The 15,109-nt window shown below is 53.4% G+C and overlaps 2 protein-coding genes and 2 non-coding genes across 4 annotated transcripts; 2 read left to right on the top strand and 2 right to left on the bottom strand.

Moving 5' to 3' along the window:
- The first annotated feature begins 98 nt into the window (after window positions 1-98).
- QC764_711180 (uncharacterized protein) lies at window positions 99-4,856 on the top strand. Its single transcript, XM_062950740.1, has 4 exons — window positions 99-427; window positions 487-587; window positions 650-4,114; window positions 4,180-4,856. Exons 1-4 carry the CDS (start codon window positions 174-176, stop codon window positions 4,707-4,709), a joined length of 4,350 nt encoding a protein of 1,449 aa, XP_062796777.1. The 5' UTR covers window positions 99-173; the 3' UTR covers window positions 4,710-4,856.
- A 499-nt stretch (window positions 4,857-5,355) lies between these two features.
- On the bottom strand, window positions 5,356-5,427 carry QC764_0106560. The gene has a single exon. It is a non-coding gene; the product is annotated as a tRNA-Trp (tRNA).
- A 339-nt stretch (window positions 5,428-5,766) lies between these two features.
- On the bottom strand, window positions 5,767-5,838 carry QC764_0106550. The gene has a single exon. It is a non-coding gene; the product is annotated as a tRNA-Trp (tRNA).
- A 2,185-nt stretch (window positions 5,839-8,023) lies between these two features.
- On the top strand, window positions 8,024-14,684 carry QC764_711170 (uncharacterized protein). Its single transcript, XM_062950739.1, has 5 exons — window positions 8,024-9,254; window positions 9,318-9,722; window positions 10,116-12,905; window positions 12,961-13,325; window positions 13,392-14,684. Exons 1-5 carry the CDS (start codon window positions 8,673-8,675, stop codon window positions 13,498-13,500), a joined length of 4,251 nt encoding a protein of 1,416 aa, XP_062796776.1. The 5' UTR covers window positions 8,024-8,672; the 3' UTR covers window positions 13,501-14,684.
- The last annotated feature ends 425 nt before the right edge of the window (window positions 14,685-15,109 follow it).

The following is a 15,109-nucleotide window of genomic DNA, read 5'->3' as shown; positions in this document are numbered from 1 at the left end:
AGTGGACAAGGCTGACTGGATGCCTGTCTTGGAGGACGGGAGCTTGGAGCTGGTTTGCCGCGTCCCAGTCGCTATGATAAATAAATTTCCAGATTCATGCGGCCGCGCGACGCATCAACAACTTCTTGATCCTGCACCTCGCCCTGCTGCCCACGACTCCCTCAGCAGCCACAATGCCTCCCGCCAAAAGAGTCAAGAGCAGCGCCAATTCCGGATCGAACGCTGCGTCGGGTCGCCCAACAGTCGAGGACCTGGAGGGCCAGAGCGAGTTTGCGACACTTGCACGGCAGCACTGGCTGCCAAGGAAACCAGCGGAGGTCAAGGTCAACAATGATGTCTTGAAGAGAGAGATCTGGGACACTCTGGAGAAGGAGAACTTCCCCCTCAAATCACTTTTGGTCCTTGAGGGCTTGCAGGCATTGGAGAGGTATGTTGGGATCTTGGCCTTGAATCATAACTCGGTTGATCTGACAATGATGGGTACAGCTACTTGTGGCCTGGGTATGGCGAGGACTCGTCCAACTTTCATGTTCTTCTCATTATCTTGATAGTGAACGCGAAGCGGAGGGAAAGGCTAGACACTTGGGGTAAGTTCTCCCTATCCCAAAACTTGACACAACCTTGAAGTACTGACATCAATTTGCATCAGACATATTTAGTGATCGCCCCGCTGACTTCTCCGACCTCTTTCGACGTGCGCTATCCCTGACCGTGGACAGCTCTCTTTCATGGGCCATCAAGACCCATGTGCTTCTTTTCATCATTCATGCTTTTTCGAGTCTCGACTGTACCATTGTACGGAAAGAATGCGCGCCTCTAGTTTCCATCTCCATATGGCATAATATTTCCACAGACGACAAGCGGGATGCCATACTTGATTCCAACACACAATGGAGGAAGGCCTGGAGGGCATCTGCAAAGCGATATGACGCGGCTGATGATGCTACCAAAGCCCGTTTACGTTTTGAGCGGTCCTGGTTGTATACCTCTGTCCTCAACTTCCTGAACCTCCTTCATACCGACAACGCCAAGCCAGACCAAGTTTTGTATTGCGAGCGTTTCGTCGAGTTCCTGACCGATCTGCAAAGTCAACTTCCAACCAGGCGCTACGTCAACACACTCTTGCAGGATCTTCACGTCTTGCCAGCTCTGGTTCTCTCACCAGTCTATAACGATGAGGCCAACGGCTTGCTACGAGATCTGTGCAGGTTATTTTCACACTACACATATTTCACAATCGATGAGCAGACGGGTGCTCAGCTCAGCAAAACGGAGGCATATGACAGACATTGTGGTGATCTTGCAAAGCTTCAGCGAACTGCGCTCAAACATTTCAAGGATAAGCTGACGGTGTTGGCCCTGTCCAACTACGGCGCCATCGACAAGAAGAGCGAGCTCGAGGGCCTGCTTACGGTATTGGCCGATGACGAGATTGAGTCGCTTTGCAAGCTCCTAGGTTTGCGCACTGCGTACCCAGACTCTGTCCAGGTACCCATAGGGAGAAGGTTCCTCCTAGAAGTCTTGCTGTCGCAGTTCGAGCGGAGAAAGACTTTCCAGGAAGTGGCAAGTGAGTTGAGCCTCTTACCAACCGAAGAGTCCCTCTTTGAGGTCGGCCTCGGGAGGACTGAGCATTACGATGGGTCTCATCCCCTTGCGCTCCCAAAACTGAATCTGCAATATCTTTCCGTGGGCGATTTCTTGTGGCGATCAATGATTTTGTATCGGTGCGAGGCCTTCTATGCGATCCGTCAGGATATTGAAAGTGTTCTTTCCAGGCTAAAACCGGAAGCGAAACGCTCAGGCGAGACGGTGTTCTCAGGTTTCTCCAAGATGGCCTTGAAGATCACCAAGCCTACTATTCTGGAAGCTGTGCCTCCTTTGGTTGGCGATGATAAACCATCAACCGTGCGAGCAGAGGTTACAATTGACCTGAGAAAGCTTCCACAACATGTCCGGCGTGAGTGGGAATCGCTGCGCCCTGATGATGTGCTGTTCCTTCTGGCGGTGGACGCTTCAAAACCTAAGCTCGCCACGAACGGCGGGGCATCAGTTACGGAGGCAGAAAAGCTTGGGTTGGTGGCTGTCCGCGCGGCTGAGGTCATCCAGGTGCTTGATGACAGAGGGCGGGCAATCCGCGACGCTCAGGCGTACTTTGATGGTCACAATCGCAGCGACATCCGGAGACTTCAGCTTCGCCTTGACGCTAAGGCCTTCAAGGACGACACTGAGGGTAAGCAGGATGTGTACGAGGGGATCAACCTGCTTGTCCGAAGAAGCGGCCGAGAAAACAACTTCAAGCCAGTGCTTGAGTCTATTCAGGATCTCACACTGTCTGATGTCCCTCTTGCTCCTTGGTTGCACGAGGTATTCTTGGGCTATGGTGATCCGGCCGGTGCCAACTACAAACAGTTGGCAAACCGGCTGAGAAAAGTCAACTTCCGTGACACCTTCCTGGACTGGCAGCATCTTGTCGAAAGCTTGCCAGGCAAAATTGTCGAACCAGACGACGATGTCTCTGGAAGCTTTGGCCCGCCATATGTCCTCGAGACAGTTGAGAAGCCAGCGGAAGAGGCTCCATCAAAGCCTTCCAAGAAACGAAGACGGGATGCTGAGCCTGCCCTCATCGCGGAGATTGAGACCCTCAAAGTCTCGACATACAAACCACCAAATAATGGTCCCTATCCTGTTGATGCTCCAAAACTCAACAGTGTTCGCTTCACGCCTACTCAAATTGAGGCGATCATCTCGGGGACACAGCCAGGCCTGACAGTCATTGTTGGCCCTCCTGGTACTGGCAAGACAGACGTTGCCACGCAGATCATCAACAACATCTACCACAACTTTCCAGAACAGAAGACGCTTCTCATAGCTCACAGCAATCAAGCTCTGAACCAGCTGTTTGCCAAGATCGTGGCTTTGGATATTGACGAACGTCATCTCCTTCGTCTGGGTCATGGCGAGGAAGAGCTTGAGACCGAGGGCAGTTTCAGTAAGCACGGACGGGTAGAATCTTTCCTGGAGAACCGACAACGCTTCTTGTATGAAGTCAACCGTCTCGCCGCGAGCATTGGCGCACCAGGTGCACACGGAAGCTCTGCGGAAACGGCTGGTTATTTCAACTCCGTCTACATTGAACCTGCGTGGGCCAAGTTCAATGAGATTATCAAGGTTGAGGATGCTACCCCAGAAGATATCGTCACAGTGTTTCCATTCCATGGGTATTTTGCAGATGCCCCTCAGCCGCTGTTCCCGCCTGGGGCAGCTCGTGAGACTGTCCTAGAAATTGCCAATGGGTGCTATCGGCACATTTCCAAGATTTTCTCTGAACTCGCAGACGTTCTGCCTTTTGAGATTCTGCGCAGGGACAAAGACAAAGCCAACTATCTTCTTACCAACGAGGCACGGATCGTTGCCATGACTTCGACTCACGCTGCCATGAAGCGGGGCGAGATCGCGGCGCTTGGTTTCCAGTACGACAATGTCATCATGGAAGAGGCCGCTCAAATCACCGAGATTGGGAACTTCATCCCGCTTGCTCTGCAGAAGCCAAAAGATGGCCAACTGGCGCTTCAACGAGTTGTCCTGTGTGGTGACCACTATCAAAACTCACCTGTCATCCAGGGTCTCGCTTTTCGCCATTACGCGAACCTAGAGCAGTCCCTCTTCTCCCGCTTGGTGCGTCTCGGCGTCCCAACGATCAATCTTGACCAGCAAGGCCGCGCCCGCCCATCTATTTCGAGCTTGTACAAATGGCGGTATCCCCAGCTCGGTGACCTTCCGCATACCCGGACAGAGAAGGAGTTCACCACCGCCAACGCCGGCTTCAAGTATGATTATCAGTTCATCAATGTCCCTGACTACAAGGGCAAGGGCGAGACAGAGCCCACGCCGCATTTCATCCAGAATCTGGGCGAGGCCGAGTATGCGGTGGCCATCTACCAGTACATGCGTCTGCTAGGCTACCCAGCCTCCAAGATTAGCATACTGGCCACGTATGCCGGTCAGAAAGCGTTGATCAGGGATGTGTTGGCGCATCGGTGCGCCAAGAATCCCATCTTTGGTCTGCCGAGGATCGTGACGACGGTGGATAAGTATCAGGGAGAGCAGAATGATTGTGCGTTTTGAGTAACCCCTTTTCGTCACTGGCTATTGCTCCTTTTACTAATTTATATTCAACAGATATCATCCTCTCGTTGACCCGCACGTCCCGAGTTGGTTACCTGAGAGATATCCGCCGCCTGACGGTGGCTCTTTCTCGCGCGCGGTTGGGATTGTACATTCTCGGTCGCCGTGAGGTTTTCGAGGCGTGCTATGAACTGAGGGACGCTTTCGAGCTGCTTCTCAAACGGCCGGACCAGTTGACGCTGGTGACTGGGGAGTTGTGGCCTTCGGAGCGGCCGCTGGTTGTTGAACAGCAAGAGGGAGGATATGGCAGCGCAGACAACACCGCGGTCGCAACGGCGGTGCTGGGCGAGGCTGCTATGCAAGGGGTCGAGCACTTGGGACAGTATGTCTATGAGATGACCAAGACCAAGGTTGAGGAGCTGAAGCTCTTGCCTCAGGCTGCTGTTCCTTCTGTTGATGTAGAGATAAGGGATGTACTAGAGGATACGGGTCTGGAGGATGAGGGGGCAGCTGGTGCCGGAGGTGAGGAGGAGGAGGAGGAGGAGGGGAGGAAAGTGGAGGGTTTTGAGGCTGAAGAGGATTGAGACTACTAGCTACCTTGCACCTTGCGGGTTTTCCATACAGGCAGGCAGCAAACGACAGGTGGTGTATGAAGAGCTTTTGTTTTGTACATGATTTTTGTACTTCGATAAGAGAACTCTTTTTGCAGTTGAGATGAAAATAAGTGCAGGGCTTGTATCTCTCCCATATACATATTTCCTCCGGAATTGATTTTTCTCCGCTGATCCTCCACAACAGTCAGGCTATGTGGCTGTCTGGGGGCTTACCGTTATCATCGTCTGGCTTTGCACCACCTCAACGTCCGTACCAGACAACGAAAGGATATGGTAGGTTCGAACACAGCCAAGTCAAGCACTGGTCATGTACAATCAATCACATGCAATTCAACCATAAAAAAGAGGGAATCGTTCTCTAATAGCTTGGGGCACCACCTGACTGCCTTATTTTTCTTTCTGTGTTCTAGCGCATACAGTGTCGCCATCATGCAGCTACCCTCTCTACATATCCTTGCCTTCGAAGATCTTCAGCTAAGGTTAAAGGGTTTTTATATGTAACGTATATGGTGCCCCGTTATGTACCTAGTAGCCCCCTATTGAGAATTGCGAAAGGAGGGGAAAAACACCAAAAAAATGATGTAACTCCACTGAAGTGTGGAATCTCGTGCAGATATGACCCCGACCCGATTTGAACGGATAACCTTTCGATCTGGAGTCGAACGCGCTACCGTTGCGCCACGAGGCCTTCGTTGGAGTTGATGTCGGCATTCAGCCATCATCTCGCCCGCTCTGCCTATTCCCATCATCTCGTCCACTCTGCCGATTACCCCTTACGAGCTCCTCCTCGAGTCTTAACATCCCAATCCAGCGCTGTCTCCCTTTTCCCCTTTTACAACCCTAACACCGTATTCCTTAACGCCCATCTTGTAAGGCCCCTATCACCCATACCTCCCCCCCTCAACCCCCTCACCAACCACCTCCCCTCCTTGCTCTTATCTCTACCCCCCTTCCCTTTCCTTCCCTTCCCTTTCCTATCCTAACCCCAGAATTTCTTCTTCAGCTCCATCAACACCAAAGCAAAGCAGGCCTCGTGGCGCAACGGTAGCGCGTTCGACTCCAGATCGAAAGGTTATCCGTTCAAATCGGGTCGGGGTCAAACATGATAACATCTTTTGCACCATCTATTCACTTCCCACCCTCCATTGGTGAGTAGTGCTTTTTGACAACTCGATATTCAACATCTTTCTGAGCTGTGACCAACAGAGTCCCTCAAGGCTATACATATCCGAGGTAATATCTGCAAGATGAGCCACTTCGTCACCGGCTTGGGTGAGTCAGATTCAACCGTCGTAGTCCTACCACAAAAGTGCCTTGCGACGGGTGTACGATTCGTAGACTTTTTTTGCACCTTATCTCAGCTCATTTTCTGGACCAGACAGACACGCATGTGCCAGTGGCGAGATTTTGATTTGTGCGTAAATGCCCCGAAGTGTGCCGTTCGGTGGGCGATAATCAACAGTTACAGAAATGGTTGGGTATCAGTGTGGTCCTGAAGGCACCGAAGAGGACCCGAGTTTGCAAGTTGCCCAAATGGGGAGAGTCTTGGTTGTCGGCTGTCGCCTCCTGAGCCCCCCTATATGGAGGGTTTTCTTCACCGGTTTGCCACCACCTCTCCGAGACGAGACCTAAGCAGCCGGAGCAGCGGAGGACCAAGAGGACCAAGGAGGAATTACGAATTAAATGGGTGCCATAGGACGGGCTGTTACTCGAGGGCCGACTCATGGCTAGTCTAAGCGTTTTCTGATGACGTCTGTTTCAGTTACCATGACTTGATGGGAGAGGAAGTGAAGCCAAACGGGCGAGATTACTATGCGACGAGCACCTAATAATTATCCCTCGGGCTAATAATGAAGCGGGAATTATGTCAAGAAGAGCTCCATAGGGCAAAGCATCGTTTTCTGTCGCACAAAGCCCGTCCTTTGTTTAATTGGGCCAAAAAGACGGGATGCAAGTTGTCCAGATGCAAGAAAGCAACCCCGGATTCCATTCATTAGCAAGCCCAACACTTTTTGCTTTTTACCGGCCCAAAAAGCTGACGCATTCCCGTGGATATTGGCGGGTCACTGGTAGAAGGAAGGATATGTATGAAAGGTCCATCGATGGCTTACCTTCATCTCCATTCTTGCAAACTCCTCACTGTGATGCCATACCCCCGTATGCCCCCGGCTGCCCAGTTGTGGAGCGGCGGCTCTGTTGGCTTCTCCAGCAATAAGTTGGCACGCTGGCAGCGACCGATTCGCCGCCATCCCGACTGACCGACTTGAACCGAGTTCTAGGTCACCCCGGGCGATGAGAGCCTTTCAGGGCTCATGCATGCAAAAGATCATGCAAGAGAGGGAACATGGGATGAAGGAGTCAAAGCCAGTCATCGGGAGTCAGTGGTGGGTGGTCTGGAATCTTAAAGTGTAAAGAGGGCAGGGGTCATAGTGGGGGTTTATCTGGGGAAGGGGACTATACAAGTACACTTAGATACTTGATGAATATTCATGTATGAACACAACGACACCTCCATTCTCTTGCCAGAAGATGATCCAAAACCCTGGGTTCTGCCGATAGGAACAGACCAGTATGTCCTCGGTGAAAGGTTGTCAAGGCGAGTGTGATGCCTCAAAGAGAGTCGGGACAATAGGAAAGAGACCCAGGGACAATAAGACTTTCTAGTCGAAAGTGCCTGGGGACAATGGCATCCAGACCCATCAACTTTCTTTAGGGCGCCCCGCGATGGTCTGCTATTGTGTACCTGAAATGAATGTTTGTTCATAATCCTCACTGGGGTATGGATGGACAGAAAAACAAAGTTGAGCACATGTTTCCTACCCAGATGTGTTGTTTGCACCACACCGCGCTGCCATGAGGTGTCGGGATAATTTCACAGTGAGCAGTGAGCCGGCGGTGCTTGTGCCAGTGCCTAGGGCAGGGCTCCCGTCGTCCATAGCTTGACAGCCTTTGATGTCACTGGCGTGGTTGAGGTGACTTTCAAGGTTTATTCACAACTTCAGCCTCATGCACATGCCAATATCTGAAAGTTCATAGCCAACCCGAGAGTCTGGCATACCTAGAGGCCTAGAGAATAGCACTCATCAGTGAATCCACTTAACGAAGCAGCAGGTTGTCAGCGTTAAGTGTGTGGCAGACTCACCTGGTCCAAGCTTTGGGACGTGGGCAGAAGTGGGGCAGAGGTACCACGGGGAGCAAATCACAGGCAGGTACTTGCGGCGGCTTGATTTAACTTTTTGGTGCGGCGAGAGATGCCTGGGCAAGGGCCCCCCTTCCCTCGCCTCACCAACCATCAAAGCAGCTGCTGCAGTGCCCAAATTTTTCCCTCTTTTTCGATTTTCCACCACCACTTTTTCACAACCATCTTGTGGATTTCGAGGAGGAAAACGTCTCTCACTGACGGGCACCTCCATTCACGTCTTCTCTCATATTCTCCACCCGAGAAGCAGAGATTTACGACCCACCTCACCCTGCCCCTCTCTCAGACCTGACAGAGCAGAGCAGAGGTAATACCTTACCCCCCTCCCAAGACAGTTTGTTGTGGGCTCTCTCCAGCAGATCCGGCAAAGTCGCTCTCTTGTCGCCTCGAACTTTTTCGGTTGCGACAACCCATCTCCCACTTCCCACCACCACACTCTTTCACGATAGAGTTTGCCTTGCCCTGCACGCCCAACCACCCGACTCTTCGAGTGTGAAAGCGACTGCACGCAATTTTAAGCCAACGGCAACTCCACACTGTCTATCTGACTTTTGGAGCGACTGGTTTTTTCTTTTTCGCCGGGACTTTTTTTTTCGTTTTTGCGCAGCAGCAAACGTCGTCGGATTTGATATCTCGACCCTAGTCTCACACCACCACTCCTCCCCCGCAATCAACCCGATACAACAAACCGCGCACCTCGAGAAGAACAGAGCTTTCGAGCAACCGATTTCTTAATGACTTCTACTGCGAGTCAATCCAACCAAACGCCGGCTACTTCCAACACCGCTCCCGTAGCTGCCCCGTCGTATGCTTCCGCAGCCGGTGCGAACAAGAAGCCGACCTCAACCCCGTTGATTGCGACGGGTTCTCACCCGCCCGTGGTGGCTGGCTCGACTGTCCCTCCTAATGGAAAGTCCGCAAATGTCCAGCCGGTGAACGGCAGACAGAACATTACCCCCGCCATGCCTGTCGCTCGCGGAACCACCATTGCCAACGGCAGTGTTGCTGATCACACCCGGAAGCCCTCTGTCACCATCAGTGCCAACGCCCCGGCCGGCCATCTTGCCAACGGTGGTCCCGTCGGTGGCCCGATCCCCAAGTTCGGCTTTGAGTCGCCAGCCATTGCTCACAGCACTCCCCAGCCTGCTGGAGCGACACCTATCCCGATTCCAGGTGGTGCCAACCCAAGAGTGGCGTCTCCTGCTCACTCCCCATCGCCCATTCCCCAGAGCCACCAGAGTGGTGGTGGGCTTGCCCAACGCGCTGGTGCCCCAGCTCAGGGTCCTGTCTTTGGCAGCTTCCCCGGCGACGCTGATGTGAGTACATATCTGAACATGTCTGATTATTCCCGCCGTCCCTTGCTAACCGGTCCCTCTCAGCGTCACATGAAGCAGCACGGTGCCGCTATGGCTCAGAGCCCACATGTTCGACGGGACTCCCAGGCTTCGGCCCATGGTGAGCACGGCGGCCCTGGTCACGGTCGTGGCAACTTCCAAGGTGGTCGCGGTGGACGTGGCAGCTTCAGCCACGGCCATAACTTCAACAACAACCCCAACATGGGGTTTCCCCCAAACAACCGGAACTTCTCTGGTCCCAACGCTGGACATGCCGGTCGTGGAATGCCTGCGTATCGGGGCGGCTACCCTGCCTCTCCCCAACCTCATCGTGCTAGCCCTGCTGGCACTCCCACCATGGCCCACGGAACTCCAGTAATGCAGCCGAACACTATGCAACCTGTTCCGCCCAACTATTACCCGCCTGCCATGAACATGTATCAACAACCAGTAAAGTCCCCCTTCATTCCCACAAACCCCCCCTCTTCTTCTACTTCTTCTTCCTCATTCAAGCCGCACAAAAACAAGAAGCAAGCTCGCCGAGAGGCGGACAAGGCTTCCCAGCAGATGCGTGGTCCCAATGGCGCTCCCCAGAAACAGAAAGCCCTCGAGCTCTCCCAGAAGCCTCGACGTCAGAGCAAGGTGTGGGAACAAGGAGTCGGTTTCCATCAGGAGTTCAACGGCGGCCCCCCACCGCCCGAGTATTCGGATGGCCCGCTTGCCCCATACAGCTTTGATCCCAGGCGCGGGGCGCCCATGCTGGGTCCTCCTTTCATGGGGCCCATCGACTTATCACCAGAAAGCCGTAATTTTGAAAGGCTGCTAACCGAAACCAAACTACAGATGAGCGCGCCGTACATGGATCCCTATCGGGCTCCTCCTTTCCAGCCATACATGGGCCAGGGTAACCCATACCTCCCTCCGGCCGGTGGCTTCAACCCAGGACAGCCAAACTTTGTGCCACAAGCGCCCTACCAGCCCCCTTCGGGTGCCCCTCCTATGTCCCGTAATGCTTCACAGATTTCAGATCGTCCAGCCTCGAGCACTGGCCCTGCCCCAGCTCCTCCCTCGACCCAAGGCACCCCCCAGCCACGAGCCGCCGCTGCGCCTGCGATTGTCAGCTCGACATTTGCTCGTCCCAAGAAGGGTGGCATTGTAATCAAGGACCCCAACGGTAATGTTCTCGACATCAACTCTATAAAGGCTCCTCCCTCCCCCGCCCCACCGGTTACGCAGCAGTCTAAGACGCCTCCCGTAATCGCATCCACCCCAACTCCGCCCCCCAAGTCGGCGACTCCATCCCACGTGCGCAATGAAAGCGCCTCTAGCAAGACAATCGAGCAGGTTAGAAATGAGTTCAAGAACAAGGTAATGGGTTCCACCATCACGCCTGCCGAGTCCAAGGCGAAGGACGACGAAGCTGCTGCCAAGGCTGCTGCGGACAAGGCCGCCGCTGAACAAGCTGCTGCTGAGGCCGAGGCTAAAGCTGCCGCCGAGAAGAAGGCTGCTGAGGAGCAAAAGGCTGCTGAGGAGCAAAAGGCTGCTGAGGAGAAGAAGGCTGCTGCCGAAAAGGCCGCCGAGGAGGAGCGACTCGCCGCTGAGAAGAAGGCTGCCGAAGAGGCTGAGGAAAAGAAGAAGGCGGAAGCCGAAGCCAAAGCTCAGGCTGAAGCCGAGGCAGGGGCTGCCAAGAAGCCAGCAACGGAGGAGGAGAAGAAGGAGACTGAGGAGGAATACATGGAGCGCATGATTCGGGAGATGGAGGAAGAGGATGCGAAGCGTGAAGCCGAACAGGCCGCGATCACCGCCAAGAAGGAAGCCGAAAAGGCAGCCCAGAAGGCCCTTGAAGAAGCCAAAAAGGCGGCTGAGAATAGCCCAGAAGCTCTCAGAGCCAAGGAACGCGAGATGGAGATCCTAGAGGAGCGGAGGGAGCAGGAGCGGGCCAAGGGCGACTCCTCCAGTGTGGCCGAATTGCTCAGCAAGGACTTGAAGGAGCTTGCCATCAGCGAAAAGCCAGCTGCCGCGGCTCCCCCAGCCATCAAGACTGGCGCAGACAAACCCAAGGGCAAGCCTGCCGCTCTGAACCTGGCGCCCCTCAAGACTGCCCAGGTCGAGGCCCCTCAGCCAAGTGCCGCGCTGCAGTCCCTTCGTTCCGCCCGCTTCCTCCCAGGCGTGAAGTTGGACATTTATCCCGAGGGTGTCCGCTCACCCAATCCTGCTCTCAACGCTGCGGTGTCAAAGAAGGGCAAGGTCTTCAAATACGACGCTGCTTTTTTGCTGCAATTCAAGCAGGTGTTCACTGAGCAGCCTTCTATGGAGTTTCACCAACAGGTCAAGACTTTGATTGGCGACTCGGATCGTTCGGCCTCGGCCCGCACCCCGGGCGGCGGCTCCGGCCGTCAAGGTTCCCGCGCTGGTGCGTCGTCCGCTTTCCCTTCAGGCGGAGCCATGGGCCAGTTTGGCGCCAAACCACTTCCTCCTGGTACGACCTCGGAGCAACGGTTTGCCATGTCACAAGGCAGTCTGGGAGGAAGACCCCCCATGGGCACTATGGGCGGCTTTGGTCGTGGTGGTTTCCCTACGAGCATGAGCCGGAACCCTTCAGCTGCTGGAGGCTTGCCCTCTCCCCGCACCGGTAGCAGACGCGGAGGCAGCAAGAGAGAAGGGAACTTTAACAACGCAAAGGCCGAGGCCCAAGCTGCGAAGACTATGCCCCTTACTGCAGGCATGGAGCTCAAGCCCATTCAAGTCTCGGCGACGGGTTGGAAACCGACCAGCATCAACAAGCCTCAAGACCCGACCGCCGTGGCTCAAAATGGCCACATGGATCCCGAAATGGTGCAGCGCAAGGTCAAGGCTGCCCTGAACAAGATGACTCCTGAGAAATTCGACAAAATTGCCGATCAAATCCTCACCATCGCCGCGCAGTCCAAGAACGAGCAGGACGGTCGGACACTTCGCCAAGTCATTCAGCTCACCTTCGAGAAGGCGACAGACGAAGCCCACTGGGCCTCCATGTATGCCAAGTTCTGCAAGCGCATGCTCGAGTCGATGAGCCCCGAGATCCGCGATGAGACTGTCACGGACAAACAGGGCAACGTTATCAGCGGTGGTCCCCTTTTCCGCAAATATCTCCTCAACCGCTGCCAGACTGAGTTCGAGCGAGGATGGAAGTCTAACCTGCCTCCTCCTCCTGAGGTCAAGGAGGGCGATGAGAAGAAGACTGCCGAGGCGGCCATGCTCTCAGACGAATACTACATTGCTGCGGCTGCCAAGCGTCGCGGTCTCGGTCTCGTCCAGTTCATTGGTGAGCTCTTCAAGCTGGGTATGCTGACAGAGCGCATCATGCACGAGTGTGTTCGCAAGTTGCTCGAGTACCAGGATCTCCCTGATGAAGCCGAGATTGAATCTCTCACCAAGCTGCTCAGAACGATTGGTGGCACTCTGGATAGCACTGAGAAGGGCCGACCTATGATGGATGCCTATTTCCAGCGCATCGATTCCATGATGAATCTGCCGACTCTTCCCAGTCGTCTCAAGTTCATGCTCATGGACATTGTGGACTTGCGCCGCAGTGGCTGGCACTCCAAGGAGCAGAACAAGGGCCCCAAGACCCTCGAGGAAGTCCGCGCCGAGGTAAGCCGTGCATCTCCCTTTCGTGTTCGAGACTATGTTGCTAACAATTTCGCAGGCCGAAGCTGCTGCTGCGCAAAAGGCAGCGGAAAATGCCCGCACCAACCAGCGCGGTGCCCCTGGTGGTCGCCCCATGGGTGGTCGTCAAGATTCGAGAAACTTCTCGTACGCTAATGCGGCTCCCAACACGGTGGCTAGCGACGATCTCCGTCGTCTGAAGGGCTCATCCAACCGCAGCTCCAGCCAGAACATGGCTTCATTCGGCCCGACCTCGATGTTCAACTCTAGAAGCAATAGCGGTAGACGCATGGGAGGACCCGGTGGTGCTTTTGGGCGTACCGGAGAGGATTCCGGTGTCTCCTCACGCACCGGGACACCCCCAGTTTCGCAGCGCGACTCGGTTGGCCACGCCAATGCATTTGCGTAAGTTTTTACTCGCTTCTTTAACTCGCCGTATATGGACCATAACTGACCCACATGTATTTGCAGACTTCTTGCTGAGGCTGATCACCCCGGTTCGCCTCCATCAGCGCACGCGTCGCCCGCTCTCCCCAAGGCGTCGCTCGACTCGACTGTCACCTCGGACAAGAAGGAGTAAAGGGTCTTTTCATTGCATCAGTCTCGCATTCATGAAGAGTATGCATAGACTCGGCGGTTAGTTCATTTGCATTTGCGACGGGGGCCTTCAAAACGGTTTTCTTTTTTTTTCACCAAAAGTTTGTGATACCTCAAATAGAGTCTTCTCGTCATCGGGGAGAAGACAACAATCCGCCACGAAGAAGGAAATGAGATCTTCTTTTTTACCAACGGAGTTACGGACATAGGAGGAGGGCAAGCACCCGGTTTTTTGTCAACAGCTTATTTGCTTTTCCAGGCGTTTTTTCTTCTCGACATCACCCTTCTTTTTTCATGTTGAGTATTGGTACGATGCCTTATCAAAAGTCGTTTTGTTCATCAACATCGTCGTACTCCTTTGACTTTCTTCGTTGTTTACGGGTCATTCCAAGGTCTCGACTTGGCTTCTCGTGTCCCTTGAGGACTGTTCTTCACTCTTACGACACATCACTGCTGGCAGACTTTGGGGGCAAGGTTGGCTGGCAACGGTTTTCTGTTGTTGGAAGGGGGAAGGGCTGGGAAGGTGACTTGACGACGAAGATGAAGGATGGGGGTTAAATATGGCAGGGATGATGGAAAAGTGGATGGATGTTTCGCTGGCCGGCAAAGGAAGATAGAGAGTGGGAGGGGAAATAGTTTCTTACTCTCTTCTTGTTTCTATATCTGGTAGTTGCTGTTGCCGAGGGTTAAACTCGTCTCTTTTTTTTTGCTACTTGGATTCGTCTCTTATGTCTGCTGCTATTTCCTTGTGCTGTTCTCTTGATTTCGCTCTGGTTGTTATTTGGGGTTTGTTACCTCACCGACAGATTTTATATTTTCAGATTTATGCACACAGGTGTATTTGTTGCTCGTTGAGTGCTGTTGCTGTCATCTTCTTACTCTCCTACCCCATCTTGTTGATTTGCTAGGTTGTGTGGTGTTGGGGGCATCAATCGAAATATTGCTTTAGACTTTCTTCTCGATGTTTTCTTTGCGTGATTATTCATGTGCGCTTTGTGAAAGATTGCAAGATAGATAGATATGTGGCCCATGGAGGAAGGTTTGGACGATCCTATGGGAGGGGCATATAGAATATGTCTCTTGGGAGATGACATAATAGCTAATGAGCGGGAAAGAGGTAGAGTTAGTAGACGAGTCGACAAAATGAAAATTAAAAAATCGTTACGAAAATAGTTGTCCAAGTGCATTTGCCGTGGTTGGGTTATCATTTGAAGCCTAGCCTTCATCTCGATGCTATCTTCGCTTTAAGTTGACACTCATTACTCTCTAACTTCCAAGGCATGCCAATGAACTTTGAGTCTTGTTTTGATACTGAGATGATTCTGTAAGTTGAGGTGTCTGGCTTTGGAATAATAGTAAAAGAGAAATCCTTCCGGGTTGTTACACCAGAGACCGAGATGTCGTGATCGTTCAAAGTGGGCACCGAACTCAGGTTCTGCCCCTCCCTGACTCCCACATTGTCTCTCTCTCGCACCTCCAGCCAAGACATTTTGTGATTCGCCCCACGGTTCGGCGGTGCCTTACGTAAAGCTGGGTTGTATCCGTGTAGGTGGTATACATATATAAACCAAACTTTCCTTCTTTGATATCGT

The sequence above is a fragment of the Podospora pseudoanserina genome (genome assembly GCF_035222485.1).
Source record: "Podospora pseudoanserina strain CBS 124.78 chromosome 7 map unlocalized CBS124.78p_7, whole genome shotgun sequence".
NCBI classification, from domain to species: Eukaryota; Fungi; Ascomycota; class Sordariomycetes; order Sordariales; family Podosporaceae; genus Podospora; species Podospora pseudoanserina.
Note: the sequence above shows the minus strand (reverse complement) of the source record. Positions and strands in the feature narration are given on the sequence as shown.

Bases quoted from the DNA above. Each gene is read 5' to 3' on its own strand.
- QC764_711180 (XM_062950740.1), top strand. From the start codon at position 174: ATGCCTCCCGCCAAAAGAGTCAAGAGCAGCGCCAATTCCGGATCGAAC. The intron at 428-486 runs GTATGTTGGGAT...TGATGGGTACAG, and splicing joins GGCTTGCAGGCATTGGAGAG to CTACTTGTGGCCTGGGTATG. The intron at 4,115-4,179 runs GTGCGTTTTGAG...TATATTCAACAG, and splicing joins TCAGGGAGAGCAGAATGATT to ATATCATCCTCTCGTTGACC.
- QC764_711170 (XM_062950739.1), top strand. From the start codon at position 8,673: ATGACTTCTACTGCGAGTCAATCCAACCAAACGCCGGCTACTTCCAAC. The intron at 9,255-9,317 runs GTGAGTACATAT...GGTCCCTCTCAG, and splicing joins GCTTCCCCGGCGACGCTGAT to CGTCACATGAAGCAGCACGG. The intron at 12,906-12,960 runs GTAAGCCGTGCA...ACAATTTCGCAG, and splicing joins TCGAGGAAGTCCGCGCCGAG to GCCGAAGCTGCTGCTGCGCA.